Source organism: Pelodiscus sinensis, chromosome 2 (assembly GCF_052426305.1).
Source record: "Pelodiscus sinensis isolate ZL-2025 chromosome 2, ASM5242630v1, whole genome shotgun sequence".
Classification (NCBI taxonomy): Eukaryota; Metazoa; Chordata; order Testudines; family Trionychidae; genus Pelodiscus; species Pelodiscus sinensis.
Genome location: NC_143053.1, coordinates 15,722,890 through 15,747,896, shown reverse-complemented (window position 1 = coordinate 15,747,896; position 25,007 = coordinate 15,722,890). Strand labels below are relative to the sequence as shown.

General features: G+C 44.4%; 2 protein-coding genes across 17 annotated transcripts in view; one reads left to right on the top strand and one right to left on the bottom strand.

Moving 5' to 3' along the window:
* Positions 1-7,425, bottom strand: part of TMEM71 (transmembrane protein 71) — a 28,686-nt gene extending 21,261 nt beyond the window's left edge. Inside the window, exons 1-3 of one of the 2 annotated variants that reach the window (XM_006123546.5) lie at positions 7,128-7,425; positions 4,303-4,383; positions 1,648-1,708 (exon numbers count right to left, since the gene is read on the bottom strand). In XM_006123546.5, the coding sequence (XP_006123608.3) occupies positions 1,648-1,708; positions 4,303-4,342 (101 nt within the window). In that variant the 5' untranslated portion in view covers positions 4,343-4,383; positions 7,128-7,425. Of the gene's footprint in view, positions 1-1,647; positions 1,709-4,302; positions 4,384-5,488; positions 6,556-7,127 lie in introns of those variants that run through there. The other variant, XM_089776158.1, reaches the window with a different exon arrangement.
* A 3,883-nt stretch (positions 7,426-11,308) lies between these two features.
* Positions 11,309-25,007, top strand: part of PHF20L1 (PHD finger protein 20 like 1) — a 97,412-nt gene continuing 83,713 nt past the window's right edge. For 7 of the 15 annotated variants that reach the window (XM_075920112.2, XM_075920111.2, XM_075920110.2 and 4 more), the window contains exons 1-2: positions 22,295-22,583; positions 23,658-23,772. In XM_075920112.2, coding sequence (XP_075776227.2) covers positions 22,319-22,583; positions 23,658-23,772 — 380 coding nt within the window. In that variant the 5' untranslated portion in view covers positions 22,295-22,318. Of the gene's footprint in view, positions 11,470-22,289; positions 22,584-23,657; positions 23,773-25,007 lie in introns of those variants that run through there. The other 8 variants (XM_075920115.2, XM_075920116.2, XM_075920107.2 and 5 more) reach the window with 5 other exon arrangements.

Here is a 25,007-nt window from a genome sequence, read left to right as displayed (position 1 = left end):
TGTTAGGTAGGCATAAAGCATGTTTCTGTTTTTGGAATTGGACCCCAATCCTGTGAGGTGCTGAGTACCCACAATCCTTATGGACTACATTAGGCTTTGAGGGTGCTCAGCACTTTGCAGGATCAGGCATTAACCCTAATCTATGTTTGGCTATGTCTACACTACAGAGTTTATTCAGAAAAATGTCGTTTTTTCATAAAAACCTTGATTTACGTCCACACTGCAGTCACGTTCTTAAAAAATAAATAAAAAGAACAGAGGGTTTTTTCTGACTTTGGTAAAACTCTTTCTATAAGGAACAAGACTTTTTCCGAAAGAGCTCTTTCGGAAAAAGGAATGTGTAGACGGGGAAGAGGGAGCTCTTTCGAAAGAAGAGAAAAGAGGAAAAAGCACAGGTGCCCTGGTGGCCACTCCGTCGATAGTAATCACAGCTTAAATGTGAGATAGTGTCCATTCAGTGTGTGCGCTGTCTTTCAAAAAACCAGATCGCTTTTTCAATGCACTTTTGCTGTGTAGACACTCTCTTTTGGAATAATTTTTTTAGATTATCTCTTCTGGAAAAGCTTCTTCCGAAAGAAGCCTGCAGTCTAGACATAGCCTTTGTCATTATTAATAGAAGCAGGTAGAGATCTTTCAGCAAACAAACTGCCCTCAAAGATGGTGGGAAACTCATCAAGTTATTGAAAACTGGAAAAAGATGTTTAATAGATAATTGTACAAAGATCTATACCATGGACAGGAGATAACAGTATTGCAATGCACAGACTTAGTCTACGTCTACACTGCAGAGCTTCTGTGCAAAACCATGCAGAACATCCACACTAAAAGCGCATTCTTGCACAAGAAAAAGTACAGTAAATCATAAGAACACAGGGCTTTTTGTGCAAGAGTTATTCCTCCTTCTATGAAGAATAAGCCTTTTTGCACAAGAGCTCTTGCACAAAAAGGCATGTATGGACAGGCAATGGGTTTCTTGCGCAAGAAACCCCTATGGCTAAAATAGCCACCAGAGCTTTCTTGTGCAAGAGAGCGTCCACACTGCCATGGACGCTCTTGTGCAAAAGCATATCTCTTGCACAAAAGCACATGGCAGTGCTCTTGTACAAGAAGCCCACAATGTAGACATAGCCTAGGAGTGGACATTTTTGCTAATCTCCTAGAACTGGAAGGGACCTTGAAAGGTCATCAAGTCCAGTCCCCTGCCTTCACAGCAGGACCAAGTACCATCCCTGACAAATTTTTGCCCCAAATGGCCTCCACAAGGATTGAACTCACAACCCTGGATTTAGTAGGCCAATGCTCAAACCACTGAGCTATCTCTCCCCACCTTGCCCTTTGTTGTACATAATTTGAAATGAACAACTGTTATCAGCGGTATGCTACAGATACTCCATGGGGATTCTGCTTTAGTTCAAGTGGTTGAGGCCTGTGCTTTTCAAGCAGGAGTATGAATTCTATGCCAAATGCAGCTTTAAAGTTTCAAGTGGCCATAGATTGCAGCATAGTGATATTTATGAGATACAATGTGACTATGCTTTAGTGTATGAATAGCACCGTAATTAGAAATTGTTTAAATCAAAATTATAGAAATTATTTTCAAACACAAAGGAAAAATAAAATGAAATAAAGAATAGTGTTACTTCATACCTTGGCAAAATGTGTTCAGGGGACAGACTTGGCTTGGGCTCTTTATCAGACACCGAGGAACCTGTTGAGACAAAGACCAGATAGAAGTCCCATCTCAGACTCATTACATAGGCATTCCAAGCGATAGTTATACCCACTAAATGGTTTTCATTTAAATTGAAAGATGCAAAAAGGAGGAGAAAATTAGGAAAAGACAAACTAAAGGAAAGAAAACAGAGTGATGATGGATAGATAAAAAAGAAACATCATATAATTTAGACTTGTACAGCATCATCCCCAGAAGAGTAGCACAAATCAAAGCTGATTACAGTCAATAATCCAAGTATGAATGTACTACACATTTTAATATCTTGTGGGAAGTAAATACAGGCACATACAAGGGAATATGTCCAGCACTTTTAATGGCATCTTTCTAAAGTTTTCACACTTCATGAACAGCTCACTTACTTGATTCTACAGGTTGAATCTCTCTAGCCTGGCACTCTCTGTTTCGGCAGCATCCGTGGTCCAGCATGATTTTAGTTAGCCACATGTCCACTTATTGATGTGGCCAAGTTTCCCACAATTCCAAAAGGTTTGTTTACAGCCACCAAACCTGGCTATTAATATTCTGCTGATATTTAGCTCAAATTTACCCCAAATGTCTTTCAACAGTCCTGTAAGCAGTAGAAGTGTTGGTAATGCTGCTAGCCAATATTGACCTCCTGTGGTTCAGAAAATTCTCTGGCTCAGCACTGCTCAGGTCCTGAGGATGCTGGACTAGAGAGGTTCAGCCTGTACCAGCAGGGCTCAGGTTCTCCTGTATCAATTACATGGTCTCATTAAAGGGCTAAACCATTACCATTCTAATGTATCAAGCAAAAAGGCATCTGCAGATGAGGAGCAGCTCTGGCAACAATGGCAAAAATTTGAGGATAATGGCTGATTACAGGATTCTGAGAACATCTAGGAAGTTGGATTTCGATGTTTTGTCAAGGCTCAAACCTGCAACGTCCTTGTTCAGTGTCGCAAGGGTCAGGTAATTAAGAGGTCTGAGTCTGTAATGGGGTTTACAAACGCCTCACAACAGCCAAGACAGGGAAAAGGCTGGAGCAATATTGGGCTAGGAGAGCTCTGTCCATCTTGTACTGCCAAGCATAGAGTAAAAAAAATTTCAGCAGCCGAGGGAGTGGAGAGGTGAAAAGTCATTTCCAGGAGCTTTGACCTAAGACAGAAGGAGAAGGAGCACCTACTGAGGAGCTCCAGCTGTGAGTCTTTTTACCCCTCCTAGGAGGCATCACTCCAGAGATAGGGATAATTGTGTGCAGTGGCAAACTCTGGGGTTTGGAGCATAGGACTAGAATCAAACAGCAGCCTAGAACCAAACACTTTGGGTAGGAAGTTATCCAGGGGAAGATCAGGAGGTGGGAGGCCCGCCCATACTATCATACTTTGAAGGTCCTGGTGGAGCAAGAGGACGTGAATCCCCCAAACACCTCAGATTCCCTATGCCTATATAATCCACACACTTAATGGGTATAGTGTACTAGTCCACTTAGTAGCACTTAGACCGCTTACAGAGAAGCAGAGTGGCTGTGTCTAGACTGCATCCCTTTTCCGTAAAAGGGATGCAAATTAGACACATCGCAATTGCAAATGAAGCGGGGATTTAAATTCCTCCCCCCCCCCGCTTCATTTGCATAAACATGACTGCCGCTTTTTTCCTGCTCAGAGCTTTGCCGGCAAAAAGCGCCAGTCTAGACGGGGATCTTTGGGAAAATAAAGCCTTTTCCGAAAGATCCCTTATTCCTTTTTTAAAGAGGCATAAGGGATCTTTCAGAAAAGGCTTTATTTTCCTAAAGATCCCCGTCTAGACTGGAGCCTTTTGCCGGCAAAGCTCCGAGCCGGAAAAAAGCGGCAGCCGTGTTTATGCAAATGAAGTGGGGGGGATTTAAATCCCCGATTCATTTGCAATTGCAATGTGTCTAATTTGCATCCCTTTTATGGAAAAGGGATGCAGTCTAGACACAGCCAGTGAGTGTGGTCTACAGCCGTAGCTGAGAGCCAGCTGGCTTTTAGCTCAAGCTGTAGAGGCTCATACACTAAGTGCCAGAGGTCCCTGGTTAGGTTCCACCTGTCAGTGTTACGCCTATTCCTGGGATGAGCAGGAATAGGGGGTTACAGACCAGAAGTCTTGCCCACCTGAGCCCAATTAAGAACATCCCCAAAACATAGGTCTAGAGATGGGAGTGGGGCTCATGGATGTGTGAAGAATGGAGAGGGACATTTGGGGGGGAAAAGGCACCTGGACAAGGCTCTTGTTAGGAGTGCAACCACATTGAATGGCAATTATCAGCCTATCACTTATCTGTTTGCATGGAATAGTGTTTTCCATCTTTATACAATTTTACACACTACAGAATTGCATTTTACATGCATAAGTGACTGCACCAATATTCTCTTCTTTATAATTTTATAGAGAAAGCCTGCAAAAATCTTTACTTTTCAATCAATGGGGAAATATTATATTCAAAAGAAGAAGTTCATATTCACATTAGAAGGCATTCTCTGATGTGTAAGGACATAATCCCTGACAGTTGGCTAGTAGATTCCAGTATAAACCCCAAATGACAAAACCCCAGTTCAGAAAGACCAAAGAAATGTTTGCACATTTACTTGCTGCTGGTGTTGACATTAGGTGGGAGATTCGATACATCTTGAACAGGCCTGTCTGGAGCTACATGCCTCACAGATTATCTGCAAGAGATTTTAAAGGAAAGTTAATATTTATTGAAAACGGAGAGTGCGGGGGCATAATCAGGAATGGACATTACATTACTAATTATGTTGTATTCCATGAAATGTGAGTCTGATCCTGCCATTCTTTCAGGCAGATAGCTCATAGATTTCAAGAGTACGTGTCTTTGAATAGGGCCTGCAGGCCCAGGCCCAAACTTGATTTGGTCAGTCTTAGACCCTTTGCAATCTGCAACTGTGATCTCTTCCCTAATACTTAAATCCATGATGTACAGCAGAAATGGGGAATCTTTTCTGGGCTGGGGGCCACTGAACCACAGAAAAATCAGTCAGGGTTCACACACAAGTGAAAAAAAAACCCCTCACTGACTTGGCCCCCAACTGAAGAGAAAGACGAAAGACACTTACCACATTCCCCTTGCCCACCAGAGCCTAGGGGGTCCAGCCTAATAGATTTAGTGTGCTTCAGCCCTGCAGTGAAGCAGCAGGGGGGCTGGAGCAACAGCGCAGGCTCCTCAATGCTAGGGGGGCTTTAAACCTTGGGGGCCAGACCCAGGCAAGCCAGGGGCCACGCCCGGCCCCCAGGCCTGAGGTTTCCCACCCCTGATGTACAGCAACATTCCCTGTAAACTGAGCACTTTGGCAGTCACCCAGGAGAGATAAAAATTCCACCCATCTGATTTGCAGAGAGCCCACAGTGTCCACAACTGCAACATAAATTAATACTGGTGGTGCACATCCACACATGCCTTGGTGTACATAAAACTTATTCCACACATGGATGGAAAAAATAGAGGGAACTTTGATGTACAGTATAGATAGACTTACAAATGTCCTATGTGCACTAAAGCACTTCCTTTATTTTCTCAATTATATGCTTTTGCATCACTGTTATGTCAAATAAAATGAGAAAGTTTATATATAATATCTTACATGTGTCTAATGCCTTGCTTTAGAAAAAATCACAATGTACTTTATAAAGTGGTGTAAAATCTATGGCATCTACCCTGTAAACCCTTAGGCCTGTGAGTAATTTATGAATATGAGTAGTTTCAATAAAATTACTCATGTGACTATGGTTATATGTAGGTATCACATCACCCACCTCTGAGATCCAGGACAACTTGAGAGGAAACATAGGTGTTGAACAGCTGGCAGCAAATCCCTTTAGGATACGATGTGAGGGAGATGCAGGATACAGATTAGTGGAAATGTGATATATTTCTCCCATTTATACACATCTTCATGAACAGTTTAGGAGTATTTGTGATTTCTGTGCTATGATTTTAAACAGAATTGAATCCCCAAGGTCTTGAAAACATTGGAGAAAATATGTGCATTTCATTTTGCAGACAGCACTTTATACAGTCTCGCTTTTATTTATTGTTAGGCTTGAAAGGATTAGATTTTTATCTGTGAATATCAGTAAACACTGACTTTACTGTAATGCATGCTAATGAAAAAATATTTTCATTGATAAAAAGCCAAATTTACAGATAGGCGAAGTAAGAAATATGCTGCTTGAGAACTGATTAGCATATGACTTCAGGATGTTTACTTTGTATATTTCCTGATGTTGATATTTTGTGTTTTAATGGTTATAAAGCTTTATTTTATTGAATCTCACAGTCTACTATCAAGTAAATAATTATCTGCCTCCCCTATGGTGTGAGTCCCCCTATAATTTCTCACAACTGAACATTTAAATAATAGAAAAAACACTTTAAAGCATAATTTCATGCAACTGAAAATGTAAATAGACAAAAATTCTAACAAATGCTTAAAATAAATACTTGTATGATGTGTAGTTGTAGTCATGCTAGTTCCAGGATATTAGTGAGACAAGGCATGTGAAATGGTATCTTTTATGAGACCATCTTTTGTTTGGTCTGTTTTATTGGACCAAGCTTGTTTCTCTCACCAAAAGAAGTTGGTCCAATAAAAGATACAAACTCACCCACCTTGCCTGTAAAATAAAAATTAATGTTATTCCCTAAAAAAAAATCAAATTCTGCCAAGTAACTATTCATGACTGTGCTCTTCTAGTACAGTTTCCTAAACTATTGTAACAATGTAACTAAATCAGAACAAAGCATATCAATTGCCTCTTTGCAATTACTTTAATTAATACTTAATAGTAAGTAATATTTGTGACCCACGGCATGTTAAAATGAGGCCTGAAGTTCAACAAAAATATTTTAAAAATATACATGACAAAGGCAAAATATGATCAAACAACCTAACAGAGAATGAAACAAAGCTATAGGCAAGGCAGTAACATTTTATGGCAATCATCTGAAGAAGTGGGTTGTGCCCTCGAAAGCTCATGATACCATGTTTTGTTAGTCTTTAAGGTGCTACTAGTCTATTTGTTATTCAAATAAAAGTTTGAGTCTACAACACTGCCTAGTTCTGAAATTAAAATCACTAAAATGTAAGCATGAAAGCTTCTTTCTACTCAGAATGTACATAAATGAGCACAGTCCAAAACAATTTACTGTAATCACTTTCCTTGGTGATACTCAAACTGGTCCTTAAAGCAATGAGTCCCTCAAATGGTAGCTAGCCAATACCTTACACATGTTGCACTGTACACGATAAATATTTACCTCAGTACATAACAAAACCCATCATTAGCAGTTAAATTATTTAAGCCCAAGTATTTAACCCTATTCAGATAACAAATATTACTCTCTTATCTTTTGAAATACAATAATGTCTATGAGAAATAATTGTATTCATACATGTCACTTCTTGAAGGGTATTTTAGTCTCTTATCTTTGCTGGTAGTGATGAAAGCATTCAAAGAAACATAAAGCTTCCTAAAAAGTTGATTGGAATGGAGAAATCCAGGGCTTAGTTATTCCTCTGTTGATCAAAGTAATAAAACATCATCATGTGTGAAATCTTCCAAACCTGGAAAAGCCATTTCACAATTAACAAACTTATGCAAGAAATTTTTCATCAAGAGAGTCAAAAATCAAAAATGCAAGTGTAGATTGCTCCTTATGCAGCTTCCTGGAACAGAATAGCTCCGAGAGTTCTTCGAAAAGGCAGGTCTATAAAGCCCCTTGTTTCCTTTTGAAAACAGACTGTGCAATCAGAAGTAAAGAGGCAGAATGAGGTCATTCTTCCTGTTAAGTAGCCTCACATCATTTTGAAGAGTAAATTGAAGATTAAGATTAGGCAAGAGAACAACCCTGCAGGGGGTTGCCAAAAGAAAGATATGCCAGCTTTAAATAAGTCTAGTGTGTATTTATATCAGGGGGCACAAAACCAGCACCTTGTCTGTGATGCTTTTAAAAACAACTGATGGAACTTCGTAGCATATCTTTTACTTATAAATCTGATACAGCTATGAGTCAGTATACTTTACAGTCAGTATACTTAGCGTACCACTAATGTTGTGAGATGTTAAGGCTTTGATTGCATCACTATGTCTAAAATAATCCTATCTTAATTCTTCCCCCACCAAAATCTCTGAATGTTAACAAAATCCATCCAAGATCACCACTGTACAGAGGAAACATCTGTTAATATTTCATCGTTCAGTAGCAGGTCAGTTATTTTCCAGTAGCCACACTGCTTGGCTGATCATAATCAAGTTATGCAATGATTAGAGGTAAAAGTACTTTGGAGGATGAAATAAATAGGACCAGTGACACATTTAAAATCGATTCCATAGCCACTACACTTTCATGATACATAAAACGAGAGAAGAACACTGCTAATTCCTACTGAAATATATTTAGTCTGAATGACTAGTTCTAACAGTGAGCATTATTGGACTGTAGAATAGTCTCCAAAGGGAAATCCCAGCACTCAGGGTGCTGACAGCCTCTGCAGGCCTCTGGGGGGGAGGGAGGGAGGACTCCACACTCCTAGAAGGGGCAAAGCCGTGGGCAGAAGGGGCAGGGCTGGAGGCAGCCAGCTGTCCATGCCACCTGAAGTGCACAGCACGGTGCTTCAGGTAGCAATTTAGAGGGCCTAAGGTTCTGATTTTCATGGTTGCCACAGTAGATGGTGGTGGCTGAGAGACCTGGGCCCCTTTGAATTACTGTGCCCCGGGGCAACCACCCTCTTTGCCTCCCACTTCTGTCATTTCAAATTACATTGTTGCATGGGGACAGTCCTATTCAGGCAGAAGAAAAAAAATGACCTGATAAATATTTTCTGTCTCTGACTCCTATGACTTTCTGTATCACAGCCAGAAGGATATTATGTACTAGTACTACAAAACAGACAAATGTGTAATATCTGACATCGTATCTTGACGAAGAAGGTGAAAAATTGCCTTCTGTAGATGTACTCACAATAAATGAAAGCAAGCTGCTGAGTTAAAAATAAAACAGCAGTAATCTGGTGCTGGTTATTGCAAAATAATGTTATTATTGCCTCACCCATCTGAAATGTTTTACTTATGACCCTTCGGTTCCACTCCATATTAAAAACTGAGGGCTAAATTCATTCTTGGTGAAACTTCCTTGACTTCAGTGGATTTACCCCAATGATTGAATTTGGCACAACATGAGTAACACTTTCATTGTTGCATGACATTTGCAACAGTCTAAATAAAACCCCACCAGCAGCATGAAAACTTCATAAGTGGAACAAGACAAAGGAAATAATTATCTATTTTGATCTGAGTGTCTTTTCTTCCGAATTATTTTATTTATTTATTTATTTACTCATGCATTCATTCATTCATTTACAATATTTTTACCCCGCCTCTCTATTTAAAATATTTGAGGCGTCTTACAAAATTTTTAAAACACAATACAAATATATATACACATTTAAAAATATGAGACTCCAGATTGACATAAAACCTGCTAAAAATGTCTCGAGAGGAGGAACACACACATGCAGACTCAAACACCAATAAAATCACAAGTAATAATATGTCTTTATTATGATTATACTAACCACGAATGTATTAAAAATACACATCTGCTTGTGTTAAAGGTGCACTGTTACACCTTGAAAGTAGTCTGGATGTGTGGGCTTTTTTTAAAAAAATCAACAATCCTTTTTCGAAAAAATCACTTAAACCTCCCTTTTTTTAGGAAAAACATTTTTTTTGAAAAAGGTTTTTTTTTTCTAAAAAAACCCTCATCCAGACTACTTTAATTTTTGAAAGATCCTCTTTTGAAAATGTGATCTGAGGAAGAAATGCAAATTCCCATGGAATTTGCATATCCTCTTTCGAAAATTCTTTGTAGTTTAGACGTAGACTCAGGGAGTATTTTTCAACCGTTCACAGTCATGCTGGAAGGGCATAACAAATGGGGTTCCGCAGAGGTCTGTTTTGGGTCCGCTTCTGTTCAATATCTTCAACGATTTAGATGATGGCATAGAGAGTATACTTATTAAGTTTACAGATGATACCAAGCTGGGAGGGGTTGCAAGTGCTTTGGAGGATTGGGTCATAATTCAAAACGATCTAGACAAACTGGAGAAATGGTCTGAGGTAAATAAAATGAAGTTTAATAAGGAAAAATGCAGGGTACTCTTATTTAGGAAGGAACAATCAGTTTCACACATACAGAATGGGAAGTGACTTTCTAGGAAGGAGTACTGCAGAAAGTGATCTAGGGGTTATAGTGGACCACAAGCTAGATATGAGTCAACAGTGTGACACTGTTGCAAAAAAAGCAAACAATATTCTGGGATGTATTCACAGGAGTCCTATGAGCAAGACACGAGAAGTCATTCTTCTGCTCTACTCTGCATTGATTAGACCTCAACTGGAGTATTGTGTCCAGTTCTGGGCACTACATTTCAAGAGTGATGTGAAGTACTTGGAGAATGTCCAGAGAATAGCAACAAAAATTATTAAAGGTGAAGAAAACATGAGCTATGAGGTAAGACTGAAGGAATTGGGCTTGTTTAGTTTGGAAAAGAGAAGACTAAGCGGGGACATGATAACGGTTTTCAGGTATCTAAAAGGGTGTCACAGGGAGGAGGGGGGGAAATTGTTCTCCTTGGCATCTGAAGATAGAACAAGAAGCAATGGGTTTAAACTGCAGCAAGGGAGGTTTAGGTTGCACATTAGGAAAAAGTTCCTTGCTGTAAAGGTGGTTAAACACTGGAATAAGTTGCTTAGGGAGATTCTGAAATCTCCATCACTGGAGATATTTGAGAGCAGGTTAGATAGACATGTATCAGGGATGATCTAGACGGTGCTTGGCTCTGCCATGAGGCAGGGGACTGGACTTGATGATCTCTCGAGGTCCCTTCCAGTTCTAGTGTTCTATGATTCTATGATTCTAAGACACAGTTAGAGGAGCTGTTCCAATATGAAGTGCATAGTAAGTGACTCAGAGGAGTGCAGAGGCTGGGGGAAGGAGATAACAGAGCAGGACAGTTTTCCCTTAAAGAAACAGAGCATGGCTTCTCTCAGAAACTTTCCCAGTAGCAGACAGCACCCACAGACTCTGTGTCACTGTCACATATTTGCAGTCTGTGACACACAGTCTCTGTGCCACATACACAGTCACTGTCACAAACATACTGCCACACACACTCAATCTGTGTCACAAAATCTCTCACACACAAAGTGTGTCACACTCACAAACTCTCTTTGTCTCTTTCTGTAGCCCACAGCCCCATCCCTTCTGCCCAAGGCCCTACCCCTTCCAGGGGTTCCAGAATTGGCCAGCGACCACTTATCAAATTTCATGAAGTGGCTTCCCTCCAAAAATTATTGCCCACCCTTGGATTAGATGATCACATTGTCTCTTCTGGTCTAACTAGGGTAGGACATTAGCTCTACAGTACAGGCGTGGGCATGGCAATGACATCATAAATCCTTTTGCATAGCCTCAGCTTATTGGCTAACGGACATTGGGAGGTGGTGACCTCACAAAGAGTCCATGATAATGGCCAGGTAGCACAGGCTGCAGGGCAGGGCCAGTCTCAGAGAGCTCCATGACTTTGCTGCAGGGAATCTCCATCTTGAGGTCTGCCCTGGAGGTCTGAGAAAGGATTCAGGATAACGAATGTGAGCACGAGGAGGAACCTCTTTGGAATGTTCTGCTTTCCCAGAACTAACTGAGCTAGAAGACAGACGTCTCTGTGGAGAAGGTAAGAGCCTGTGAGAGGCTGGGTGCCAGTGCAGCCTGATCCACCTGGTGCTGACCAAATGCAAGACATGGGAAACACTTAGTTACATTGGGAGAATTATTTTCCCATCAAGGCCTTTGTCCGTTGTTATCATAGAGAATATTGGAATTTGTCTTTTTCATTTCCCTTTCCCAAAGCTTCCTGCCCCTCAGAGTCTCAATGCTGATTGGATGAGCTGGGAGGCTAGTGACAGGGAGGATGCAGGACTTTGTTGTTCTCTTTAAGGCCCAGTAAATGAACCAGAACCAATCATCTGACAGGGAAATTGTTCTGCTTCTCTGCATTGGTTGGCTCTGAGCAGTTCCTGATCCTAATGTCAGTTGGGCATTACAATCCTCTCTTACCTGCCCCATTGCGGAGGAGGTTGGGGAGTTGTGAGGATTTGTGTGTGAGCGTTACTAGCAGCAGTGTGTAACATGAGGTGTCCTCTCATGTGGAGACATGATGGTGAGGGGGCGCAGAAGAACCCCTATACCCCCTCCATAAAAAAGAGCAGCTTTGACCACTTACCAAAACCTTGGAGTGGCCACCCATCAAAAAGTTTTTTTAAATAAATTATCTGGATTTAGGGTCAATGTTAGCCTTTAACTTCCATATACAATAATGAATGTGGCAAGGATTGCTGATGCATAAACTTTTTGTGCTTGCTCATATCTAAGCCCTTCTTCCTGAAAAGTTGTGCTTTTCTGTCTGATTTTATACCATAAGTAGATTTACCTGGAGTTGCTCGGGTCCTTAATTCAAATAAGTTTTGATAAGAGGAAGCGGCATACCAAATTTGATGGTCCTAGCTCTTTCTGCTTAGGAGGAATTCTTGTACAAACGGATTCACAAATGGATGGACAGACAGACAAGGGTACATTGCTAAAATATTTAGTAAGACTAGCAGAGCTACTCGGTGTCACTCGGGTCTGTAACTAAAGGAATTTCTTTTTTTTTTTAATAAATGAAAAATATGCAATTATTTCAAGTATTGTATTTTTCAAAAATGAAAGAATATTATGGCTGGAATGAGAGTTCTGGCATGAGGAGGGGCAAGGAGTAGGTGGTCTAAGGGCAAAGGGTTAGAAGGTATGGGGGGGGCTCAAGGCATGGGGAGTGGGTGAAGTCAAGGCAGGTGGGAGGTGCAGGACTCAGAGCAGAGGGCTCAGTACAGGGGGCTGTGAGGTGGGGGGGTTTACTGGGGCCACTCATGATGGTGAGGGTGGTGCCGCTCTGGTGGTGACTCCTTCCAGGAGGAGTTAGGGTAAGAGGAATCTGCATATTAAATTTAGTGGTCCTAGCTCTTACGGATTAGACGGAGTTCTTGAACAAACTCACAAACAGACTCACAGACAGATGCACTCTAAAATACATACATATAGGCTATGTCTAGACTGGCATGATTTTCCGGAAATGCTTTTAACGGAAAAGTTTTCCGTTAAAAGCATTTTCGGAAAAGAGTGTCTAGATTGGCACGGACGCTTTTCTGCAAAAGCACTTTTTGCGGAAAAGTGTCCATGGCCAATCTAGACGCGCTTTTGCGCAAAAAAGCCCTGATCGCCATTTTTGCGATCAGGGTTTTTTGTGGAAAACAAATCTCAGCTGTCTACACTGGCCCTTTTGTGCAAAATTTTTGCGCAAAAGGGACTTTTGCCTGAATGGGAGCAGCATAGCATTTCTGCAGAAAGCACTGATTTCTTACAGTAGGAAGTCAGTGCTTTTGCAGAAATTCAAGTGGCCAGTGTAGACAGCTGGCAATTTTTTCCGGAAAAGCGGCTGATTTTCCGGTAAAACTGGCCAGTCTAGACACAGCCATATAGACTGGGAAGCATTTTATGTCCAATTGCAGGCACAGGAGAGAACAGTTTCATGAGCAGGTACATACAATAGAAGAAGGATTAGACACAGCTACATTTTTATTCCTCAGGGTGCCCCCAAACCACCTGACACTTGCAAGGCAACCCTTTGTTTAAGCAATAAAAAAGAGGAACTCGGTATATGAAAAGCTCTGTGATGAAGCTATAACAGGGCTCTTCACACACAACATATCTGACACAAAACCACAAAAGCAAGAAAACCAAAGATTATGACATTGAGTGGTACATATCCTGTCCTCCTCCCACAGACACACAGCTGTATACCATAGTCCATGAACTGCAACCACAAATATGTCCCTCTTGTAATGTCGGATACCTACCACCACTTTACCAGACTACCCTGTTTTAACACAACACACCAATACCAAACTAAGGGTATGTCTACACTACCCCGCTAGTTCGAACTAGCGGGGTAATGTAGGCATACCGCACTTGCAAATGAAGCCCGGGATTTGAATTTCCCGGGCTTCATTTGCATAAACTGGGCGCCGCCATTTTTAAATCCCTGCTCGTTCGAACCCCGTGCCGCGCGGCTACACGCGGCACGAACTAGGTAGTTCGGACTAGGCTTCCTAGTCCGAACTACCGTTACTCCTCATTCCAAGCCTAGTCCGAACTACCTAGTTCGTGCCGCGTGTAGCCGCGCGGCACGGGATTCGAACGAGCAGGGATTTAAAAATGGCGGCACCCAGTTTATGCAAATGAAGCCCGGGAAATTCAAATCCCGGGCTTCATTTGCAAGTGCGGTATGCCTACATTACCCTCCTAGTTCGAACTAGGAGGGTAGTGTAGACATACCCCATGAGTGTTGGGAAAGGGTAGATTGGTAATGGGTGTGTGGAGAAAGATAGGCTAAGGGGGCAGAGTTATAGCAGACTGTGATGGAGTTATGGTAATGGCAAAATGTGTACCTGTGAATGGGGGAGCAGAGGGTATGTACTCTAAATAGGTTTCTCTACTGTGTTATCACATAAACCCAAACACCCTTTCCTCACCCCCTGCTCTGCCCCTTCCCAGAGGTTCCAGTCCCACTCCCTCGGTCTCCAACCCTCCTTCATTTACTCTCCCCTATCCTCACTCACTCTCCATAGGATGGGGTGAGGAGTTCGGAGTGTGGGAGGGGACTCTGGTCTAAGCCTGGGGCAGGTGGGTGGGGTGCAGGCATGGGTACTGACAGCTTCTGCGGGGCCCCTGGCAAGGTATGTGGGGAGTGGCTCTGAGCTCCTGGAAGGGGTGGGGCCTTGGGCAGAAGGGGTGTGGCCAAGGGCAGCCGGCCCTCAGCGTCACCCAGAGAGTGGTGTTGGGGCCCCACAACCCTCAGAGCCACGCAGAGCTCACAGAGCGGTGCTTCGGCAGCAATGTAAAGGTCCCAAGGCTCTGGCCATGACTGCTGCTGCAGTAGCAGTGGTGGCAGTTGGAGCCACAGTCTCCTTTGAATCAGCTGGCCCCAGGGCAATTGCCCTATTTACCCCTCCCCCTTATCAGCGGGCCTGGGTGCAGGATGTGGGCACTGGCAGGGAGTTTAGGTGTAAGTGGGGGCTCAGGTTTGGGGTAGTCGGTTGGGGTATAGGAGGGTGCTAGGGATGCTGGAAGAGGTCTGGGTTGGCAGCTGCAAGAGGAGACTCAACTGGGGCAGGGGATTTGGGTGTGGGTGGTTGAGTGATGGCTTTGGGAGGGAGTTCAGGGCTGGCAAAGTGGGTAGAATGCAGGAGGGGTGCAAGATGCAGTCTCTGAAGGGAGATTGGGTACCAGAATGGGCTCAAGGCTGAGGCAGGGGGTCTAGAGTGTGGGAGGAGGTGTGGGGTGCTGGCTCTGGCAGGGAAATCAGGGCTGAGGAAGGAGGTTGGGGTGAGGGCTCCAGCCAAGCAGTGCTTTCGGGGTGGTGCAGGGGGCTAAGGCAGGCTCCCTGCCTGTCATGGTCTCGCGTTGCTCTCAAAAATTACTAGCACAGCCCTGTGGCTCCTGGAGAGGGGCCAGAAGGCTCTTCTCACTGTCCCTGCCTGAAGGGGCTACCCCTGCAGCTCCCATTGGCCTTGATTTGGAATCAGTGCTTGGGGCGGGGGCAATGTGTGAAGACCCTCTGCTTGCTTCCCAGGCTAGGGGCCGCAGGGATGTGCTGGCCATTTCTGGGAGGGGCATGAGACTAGGGATGTAAAATCCCATTTAATTGGTTAAATGTAGCGCTGACACTGCGTTTAATGGTATAACTGATTAAAGGGTGTGGGTGGGGTGGCCTCTCCAGCAGGGCTAGAACCTGGAGGCAGGGGCTGCTTTCAGCCCTCCATGGGGGCTGACGCTGCCACGGCTCCCACCTACCCTTCACCCCCACGGGGGCTGCTGCTGCAGCTCCTAGCCCCTTGTGGGGAATGAAGTTGCTGCCACAGCTGCCAGCCCCACAGTGGGGGCTGCTGTGGCTGCCCCTTCCAGCCCTGTCACAGAGGTGGCCCAATGGGGTTGCTCCTAGGTACAGGTTTATTGTTACATTTTAATCTCCCTGGATACATAGTTACAGAGTGATTGTTTCCCTTTTCAACTAGACTTGCTATTGTCAGCTAGTAATTTCTTCCCTGCTTTTAAAACTCACATCTAAACTGTTAATTTTCACTGACACTTTCTCTAGCCTTAAAGCTGTAGTTCTTGTGAACATTTTGTAATGCTTACTCAATAAGGAGATTGATTTATAAGATGCACTTATCACTGGATCTTAGCTTGGTATAAAAAAAAACAGACTGTAGTTACATTGTTGAGAAATATTTTTCATCTCAGTTACATAGTTGAACAATTCCATGGCTTGATTTGGAAGCACTTAGACAACCTTACTTATTTACTAGAGTTCTTTGAGGGGGATCAACAAACGTGGACATGGGGCATCCCGTGCATATAGTGTGCTTAGATTTCCAGAAAGCCTTTGACTAGGTCCCTCACCAAAGGCTACTAAGTAAAGTAAGTTGTCATGGGATAAGAGGGAAAGTCCTTTCATGGATTGATAACTAATTAAAAGACAGGAAACAAAGGGTAGGAATAAATGGTAAGTTTTCAGAGTGGAGAGAGGTAACTAATAGAGTCCCCAAAGGGTCTGTCCTGGGACCGCTCCTATTCAACGTATTTATAAATGATCTAGAGAAAGGGGTAAAGAGTGAGGTGGCAAAATTTGCAGATGATACCAAACTGTTCAAGATAGTTAAGACCTTCAAAAAATCTCACCGCACAGACAACCTGAGGAACTCCTTGCCAGAGGATGTGGTAAAGACTAGGACTTTAGCAGGGTTCAAAAAAGAGCTAGACTTTAGCAGGGTTCTCCATCAATGGTGATTAGCCAAGATGGGTAGGAACGGTTTCCCTAGCCTCTGTTTGGCTGGAAATGGATGACTGGAGAGGGATCACATGATGATTACTTGTTGTGTTCCCTCCCTCTGGAGCATCTGGTATTGGCCATTGTTGGCAGACAGGATGTTGGGCTAGATGGACCTTTGATCTGACCCAGTATGGCCATTCTTATGTTCTAATTCTGGTTTAAAGCCACGTAGTTCAGATATATTCCTGAGTTAAAACAAAATGCAGTGTCTGAAATTTTTGCAGATGTTATAATTTCTCTTTCACTGTAAGGGTGGTTGAGCTTATTTTAATTAAGTACTCTGTCAGGTAGGGAGACTAAGGGGTAATAGTGGCTAGTACAGTGTTTTTAATATTCCATTTTGTAGCTCTAGAATTAATGTACCTGATTCATCCGGATTGCATTTGGATTTCTTCATTCATAAGTTGTCAAATGAAAGGCTTTTCTTGTTTTATTCTTCTATTCACGTGCTCTTGCTTTAGACCACTTTAATGGTCCTAGGGAGCCCTGTTGCCCCTCAGGAAAAGCCATTGGGCATCTTGTGTGGCCTCTACTACCCCCAGCCAATCCCAGGGAGAAGTCAGTGTGTGGCCTGTGCAGTCCCTCCCGTCCCCATTCTGGCCCTAGGGAGAAGACGGTGGATGGGCCATGCAGTCCGCCTCCCCATCCTGGGCTGGCCTGGGTAGAAGGTGTGGCTCCCCACTCTGAGTAAACCCTAGGGAAAAGCCGGTGGGTGGCCTGCATGGCTCCCTCCCACTCTGGGCCTGCAGTGGGGAGTATCAGTGGATGGGCTGCATGGCCCTCATCACCAGACACCCGGGGAGAAGCCTCCTTTTCCTCCTCTGAGCCCCCCAGCACCTCCCACCTTCCTGCCCTGACCCTCCCATTCCTGCTCTGACTCTTGCAACCCCCACGCCCCAGACCTCTGCCCCTGCTGTGAAGGACCTGAGCAACGCCAGGTAAATCTTCTAGTATGTTATAAGGGACTACTGTCATCATCTGGTCTGACCTCTACGTAACACAGTCTATGGGACTTACCCAAATTCCTGGATGAACTAAAACTTGTCTTTTAGAAAAACATCCAATCTTTTTCATGTAAAGGTGCAGAAAATCTACCAAAGCCTTCGCCAGTTGTTTCAGTAGTTCCCACTTGTTGTTAGGGTCGGATCCTTATTTCTAATCTGCATTTTTCTGACTTCTACTTCGAGCTGTTGCATCTTGTGATGCTTACATCTGCTGAAGAGCCCTCCATTATCAAATATTTGTTCCTCATGTAAGCACTTACAGACTGTAGTTAAACCACCTCAACATTTTTCTTGGTAAGCTAAATAATTTGAGTTCCTTGACTCTGCCATTGTAAGGCAGATTTGGTTTGCCAATCCTTCATTCATTCTCATGGCTCTTCTCTGAACCCCCTTCTATTTATCATTCTTCCTGAATTGTGGACACCAGAACTTGATACAGTATTCCAGCAGTGGTCACACCCAAACCAGATAGGGAGGTAAAATAAACTCTCTACTGCTACTTGAGATTCTCTCTTCTATCCAGGCAGGATCACTTTAGCCAATTTGGCCGGGGCAGAACTTGGAGTAGAAAGGCCGCACGTTGGGCAGAAGGGGCAAGGTGAAGCCACAGAAGGGGTGGGGTTTCCTGGCCTCCCACTTTTGGAAAGGCTCTGCCACTCCTGGGCCACACACTGAGGCTATCAAAAAACTTTGTTGACAACCCTTAGCCCAGTGGGTCTCAGACTGCGGCCCACGGACCACTAGCCGTCAGCAGCTGCCTTCCAGGTGGTCCACAGCTCAAGCTCAACTCCACATTCCTGCTTCCCTCTCCCCCCTGCAGGGAGCCAGTGCTGTTGCTCCAGACTTGCACTGCACCGCCCAGCAAGTTTGGAGCACCAGCTTCCTGCAGGAGGAGGGGACCCCGGGGCTATGTCTACAGTCGCAGTTCCTTGCAGTCAAAATATGCAAATGAGGCTAAGCGTGGAATATCACCGAGCCTCATTTGCATACCTAATGAGCCACCATTTTTGCAGAAGAGGTTCTTGCACCAGAAGGAGCTGTCTACACTGCCCCTTGCACAAGAAAACCTCTCTTGTGCAATGCCATTACACTGATTATTTTCAGGAAAAACGGCATTGCGCAAGAGGGGTTTTCTTGCGCAAGAAGGGGCAGTGTAGACAGCTCCATCTGGCGTAAGAGCCTTTTCTGCAAAATGGCAGCTCATTAGGTATGCAAATGAGGCTCGGCAATATTCCACTTAGCCTCATTTGCATATTTCTGCCACAAGAAGCCGTGAGCGTAGACATAGCCTGAGTCTCCCTACTGGACCCAGCTCCATAAAATCACTAACCCTGGAACACCAGGGGCTATGTCTACACTGGTGGCTTCTTGCGCAAGGGTTCTTGTGCAAGAATTCTTGCACAAGAAAACGTCCACACTGCCATGCGTGAGCTGTGTGGACGCTCTCTTTCGCAAGAAAACTCTGATGGCCATTTTAGCCATAGGGGTTTCTTGCGCAAGAAATCCCTGCTGAGCGTCCACACTGCCCTCTCGCACAAGAGCTCCTGCGCAAGAGGGCTTAACCCTTTTTTTTTTTTAAAAAAAAGAGCATAGCTCTTGCGTAGGAAGCCCTCTTACCACGCCGTACTGTAAATTTCCTTGCGCAAAAGCCGGCAGGCAGTGTGGACACTCTGCAGATTCCTGCGCAAGAATGGCTATACTTGCGCAAGAAGCCGCGAGTGTAGACATAGCCCAGAAGAGTAAATTTGGCCTGAGGTATTGGACCTCAGTCCTCCCTGTGCTCTCCCCACCACAGGTCTGGAATACCAGAGAAGTGAGGTTTCTCCGATGGAAACCACAACTGTGAGGATTGGGGATCTTTTATTTCTCATTTGTGTGCCCCCCGAACTGATTTTTCTATGGGTGGGTGGCCCCCTAGCATAAGAAAAGGTTCCTCCCACACACCATAAATAAAGATAATATTGAAACCTTTTCTGTTGGACATAATATTTAACTTTATTTAAAAAGACATTTGATAAACTAACATGAGAAAGTTAAAGTGCTTAATCTGTTTAATAATTTAAAGTAGTACTTCCTTTCCTACCAGTTAAATTAAACCATTCTCCCTAGCTGCAGCACTAGCAAAACAGGCATAATTATGTAATTAATGGTGAGTTTCTATTAGCAACTGGTGGTCCTCAGAAAGGTTTGCATTGAGCCAGATGGGCCACAGGCCAAAAAGTTTGAGAACCACTGCCTTAGCCCATGCTTTGTGAAAATCTTAATGAAAGTGTCGCATGAAAAACATTATGCTTTCTCCTGCTGCTATTTCCAAGGAGATGACAGCAGCACTCAGAAGCTCTTACATCTTTTCTTCATATGGCTTCAGCATCCAGAAAACTCCATGGATTACTAACTGTCATCCTACCACTATAAACCCGCTATAAAAATTTACCATGAGCCAGGAAACAAATTCAACCCTTTATTGTCTACCAATATTAAACCATAAACTTATCCCCATCCCCTACCAATATTAAACCATAAACTTATCCCCATCCCCTTTCTCTTCTCATTGCATCATAACCCCACAGACATTGCAGTCTTACACCACAACCCTCCTCATTCCAGCCCTTACCTCTTCCTACCCCCTCACCAACTAACTCTCACCCCTCTAATTATAGTGATAGAAATGTAGCCGTGTTAGTCTGGGGTAGTTGAAGCAAAATGCAGGACAATGTAGCACTTTAAAGACTAACAAGATGGTTTATTAGATGATGAGCTTTCGTGGGCCAGACCCACTTCCTCAGAAGAAAGTAGTCACAACCATATATACCAAAGGATACAATTAAAAAAATGAACAAATATGAAAAGGACAAATCACATTGCAGAACAGGAGGAGGATGCGGGGGGGGGGGGGGGGGGGGAGGAAGGAAGGTAAGTGTCTGTGAATTGATGATATTAGAGGTGGGGAGAGTGGGATGTTTGTGAGTTAATGGTATTAGAGGTGATAATTGGGGAAACTGTCTTGGTAATGGGTGAGATAGTTCAAATGTTTGTTAAGTCCTTGTTGGCAAGTGTCGAATTTTAACATGAATGACAGTTCAGAGGATTCCCTTTCAAGTGCAGATGTAAAAGGTCTTTGAAGCAGAATGCAGGTGGTCAAGTCATTGAGAGATTGTCCTTTCTGGTTAAAATGGCAAGAAACTGTTTTCTCTTTGTGATCTTGTCTGATATCTGTTTTGTGGGCATTAATCCTTTGGCGAAGTGTCTGAGATGTTTGTCCAATGTACATAGCAGACGGACACTTTCGGCACATGATAGCATAGATTATATTTCTGGATGCGCAGGAATATGTGTTCTTGATCTTATAACTCACTTGGTTAGGTCCAATAATGGTATCAGCAGAATGAATATGTGGACAAAGCTGGCAACGGGGTTTGTTGCAAGGGAAGGTACCAGGGTTGGTATTAGTGTGGTATGTCCTGTGGTGGTTGGTAAGAATCATCTTGAGGTTAGGTGGTTGTCTATAGGAGACTATGGGTCTGTCTCCCAGAGCCTCTTTGAGTATGGTATCCTGTTCCAATATAGGCTGTAGTTTATTGATAATGTGTTGGACAGGTTTAAGTCGGGGGTTGTAGGTGATGACAAGTGGTGTTCTATTGTTGGTTTTCTTGGGTCTGTCTTGAAGTAGATGGTTTCTAGGTATTCGTCTGGCTCTTTCAATTTGCTTTTTTATTTCTCTGGGTGGGTAGTTGAGATTTATAAATGCTTGGTAGAGATCCTGAAGCTTCTGGTCTCTGTCAGTGGGATTAGAGCAGATGCGGTTGTATCGAAGGGCTTGGCTATAGACGATGGATCGCGTGGTGTGTTCTGGATGGGAGCTGGATGCATGTAGGTAACTGTATGAGTCCCACCCCATAACACAAGCCCTCATCCCCTAACATACCTCAATCTTTTTCCACCTCCAAAATAATGACCCTCATCCCCTTACCACTTATACCCCACACACTTCTCACCATAACACTGACCTCATCCCCCATTAATTTATACTCCAAACCACCCCCTCCCCACAGCACTGACCCAGAACCCCCCACAGCCGCACGACACCCCTGCCCTCCCCCTTCCCAGCACCCCCAACTTCCGCACTACACCCCTGCCCTCCCCCTTCCCAGCACCCCCCGCCGCCGCACAACATCCCTGCCCTCCCCATTCCCAGCACCCCCCACAGCCGCACGACACCCCTGCCCTCCCCATTCCCAGCACCCCCAACTTCCGCACGACACCCCTGCCCTCCCCATTCCCAGCACCCCCAACTTCCGCACGACACCGCTGCCCTCCCCGTTCCCAGCACCGCCCCGCTGCCGCATGACACCCCTGCCCTCCCCGTTCCCAGCACCCCCCGCAGCCGCACGACACCGCTGCCCTCCCCGTTCCCAGCACCCCCCACAGCCGCACGACACCCCTGCCCCGCCCACCCCTCTTATTCCCATAACTCCCTCCCAAACACCAAACCCGCCCCCTCCCTTCCCAGGATTCCACTTCCGGTGCTCCGCCCCCCGCCGCAAAGCGGATGTCACACGGCGCGGCAGCTCCCCGGTCACGTGAGGGGTCCGATGGAGGCGCCCGGCTCCGACTCGGCTGGTCGCAGGGAGGTGACGCATCGGCTGGGCGCTGGGGCGCGAGGGGCGGGGCGCGGCGCTGGGAGAGGGCGACGATGGGGCTGTGAGGGAGGCGCACCCCGCAGCGAGCTGCTCACCCACCGGGCCCGGTCGGAGCGGGAGGCGCCGCGGCCTGCGGAGCCGGCTGGGCTTGCGGCTCGGGCGCCGGGCCGGGATCGGGCGCCAGGCCCAGCGGCTGCCGTGGGAGGCGGAGAAGGCGGTAAGCAGAGCGGGGTGCAGGGGGCTCGAGCCGGCCCCGGGCCTCTCTCCCCCCCCCCCCCCGGGGCCCCGGGTGCGCCCCGCCCCCCCTGTCCCTGCGCGGGCAGCTCCGTGCCCTGAGGCTTCCTCCACCGGGCCTGGCATTTCAAACCTCCCCTTGCCCCCCAGGTGGCTGATGCCTGGGGGCTCCTCCCCGCCTCCGCCGGGGACTCCGGGCTCCCCTTCTCCCCAGAGACATGGAGCGGTCCAGGGCTTGGGCCTCCCCTGTGTCCCCCCCGCCAGCCCAGACAGTCCTAGGGGCCCAGGGCTGGGCGATCTTCCTCACCCTCCCACCACCCAGACACAACAGAGCAGGGCTGGTGGCTTCCCTCGCATTCCTCCCTCAGTCCACATAAAGAGAGTGGCCCACCTCTTGAGACTCTCCCTCCCACCTCGCACACGGACCAGAACAGGGCTTGGATGTTACTCACAAAACAGACCAGCCTAAGCCCTTGGGAGGAAGATCTTACCTTGTCAAATTAAAATAACTTGTGCTTTTGGATGAAATGTTCTTAGCTGCCCTGGAAGCACATACAATGCAATATTTTTTTTATAGAGATTGTAGGGAAATCAATATTTTCTATGTATTGCCTTTTTATCGTGGTTGCTTAGTGCGCTTCTGTAGTGGTCATTCTTTCCTCTATATAGACTGTCCCTTTCCCCTCTTGATTGTATGACTTTTCATGCAGTAACTGGGCAGGGGGAACTTAGGGAAGTGTGATTATGAAATTACTAGAACTGATCATGAATTATGGCCAAATATATTATTAGAGCAAATTTTCATTTCTTTTTTAAAGTAAACGATTGCAGATTGATGGTGTACTTGTTTGTGGGTGTGTGTGGGGGAGGGGGGAAATAAGCACAACGATCTAAACATTTCCAATTTTAGTGCATTATTAGATCTTCCAGTGATAAGTGCTATTATTTATTATAGATCTCTCTTCGTGTGGGTAAAATATATACTTTTGGAATGCTAATTGTACTTTTAAACAACAGTGCTTTCTGCTTTGTAATATAAAAACATTTTTCTCCAAAGATAGGGGGATAAAGGAAATAGAAGTTACCAGGATGAGTAAAAAGCCTCCAAGTCGTCCAGGGATCACGTTCGAGATTGGTGCTCGTTTGGAAGCACTGGACTACTTACAAAAATGGTAAGGAAGACATACGATGCTTAATTAGGCAAAAATACCATGAGCCATCTGAAGCTTCATTTTTTGGGGGTTTGTATTAAAAAATAACATATCTTAATTCAGTCCATATACTAATTTGGTGAATAGTCTTATTTTTAAAACATCAACTGAAGTGATTATAGAATGTTAGGAAATCATCTCGCCAAACATTATATTGAAAGTCATGAAAGAAACTAATATTTTAATCTGGCATTTCCAGATGTTAGATTATTCTCTTTGGCACTGGTATGTGTTTATTATAACAGTCTGTCTGCTAAAATATTTGTTAACTATGATATTAAATGAAAAACTTATTCAGAATACTCTGGCATACAGAGTCACATGCTAGATGGTTAAGTGTATTCTTGTGTAACTGAAGTAATAACTCAAGGATCCAGTTTTGTTTTAAGGTGTAAGGAGATTTCACAAATTTGAAAACTTGATATAGTATTCATTAATAAAAGTTTCCACGCATTACAATTAATTCTTATTGTAAGGTAAGTACGTTTAACAGTGCGCATGGGAGCGGGGAAATGGAAGCACCAATCTTGTGACTTGGCCAGGTCACACACCAATTGTGTTAGAGCTAGGATTTGAAGTAAGATAGATTGGAAGGGCAAGTCAGCAACACTTATATGGACACTGTTTAACACTTATTTAAAATGCTGTATCGATTACTTTAGTGCTATTATGATGATGCTCTAAGCTAGTGGGAGAGATTTTCTCCTGTTGGCTTAATCACTGCTTCTTGCAGAGGTGAATTATTATATCTGCTGGAGAAGTTCTCGTTGACAGTGGTATCTACACCAGTGCTTAGGTTGGTATAATGATGTTGCTCAGGGATGTGGATTATTCACACTCCCTGAGCAATGCAGTCATACCAAAGTAATTCTGTAGTGTAGATTAGGGTTTAGTCTTCCAGTAACTGTTTACTTGGAGTAAAATCAGACAATCCAATTTTAGTAATGCAACCTGGTTTGGAAGTACGGTCTCAGTAATCAGTTTGAAGGAAATGTTGCTATAATGGATCAGACCTATAGTCTGTCTTATCTTGTCTTCTGTCTCCAATATTGGTTATTGCTAACAGCTTCAGAAGATGTTTATTCTTCACGTCTATCAGTTAATACGTGGGAGATGCTATCAGTCATGTAGATCAGTATCCCTTTCACATTTTCATTCTTTCTGATAGAAAGTGTCTAATCTTGTTGCTCTCAATA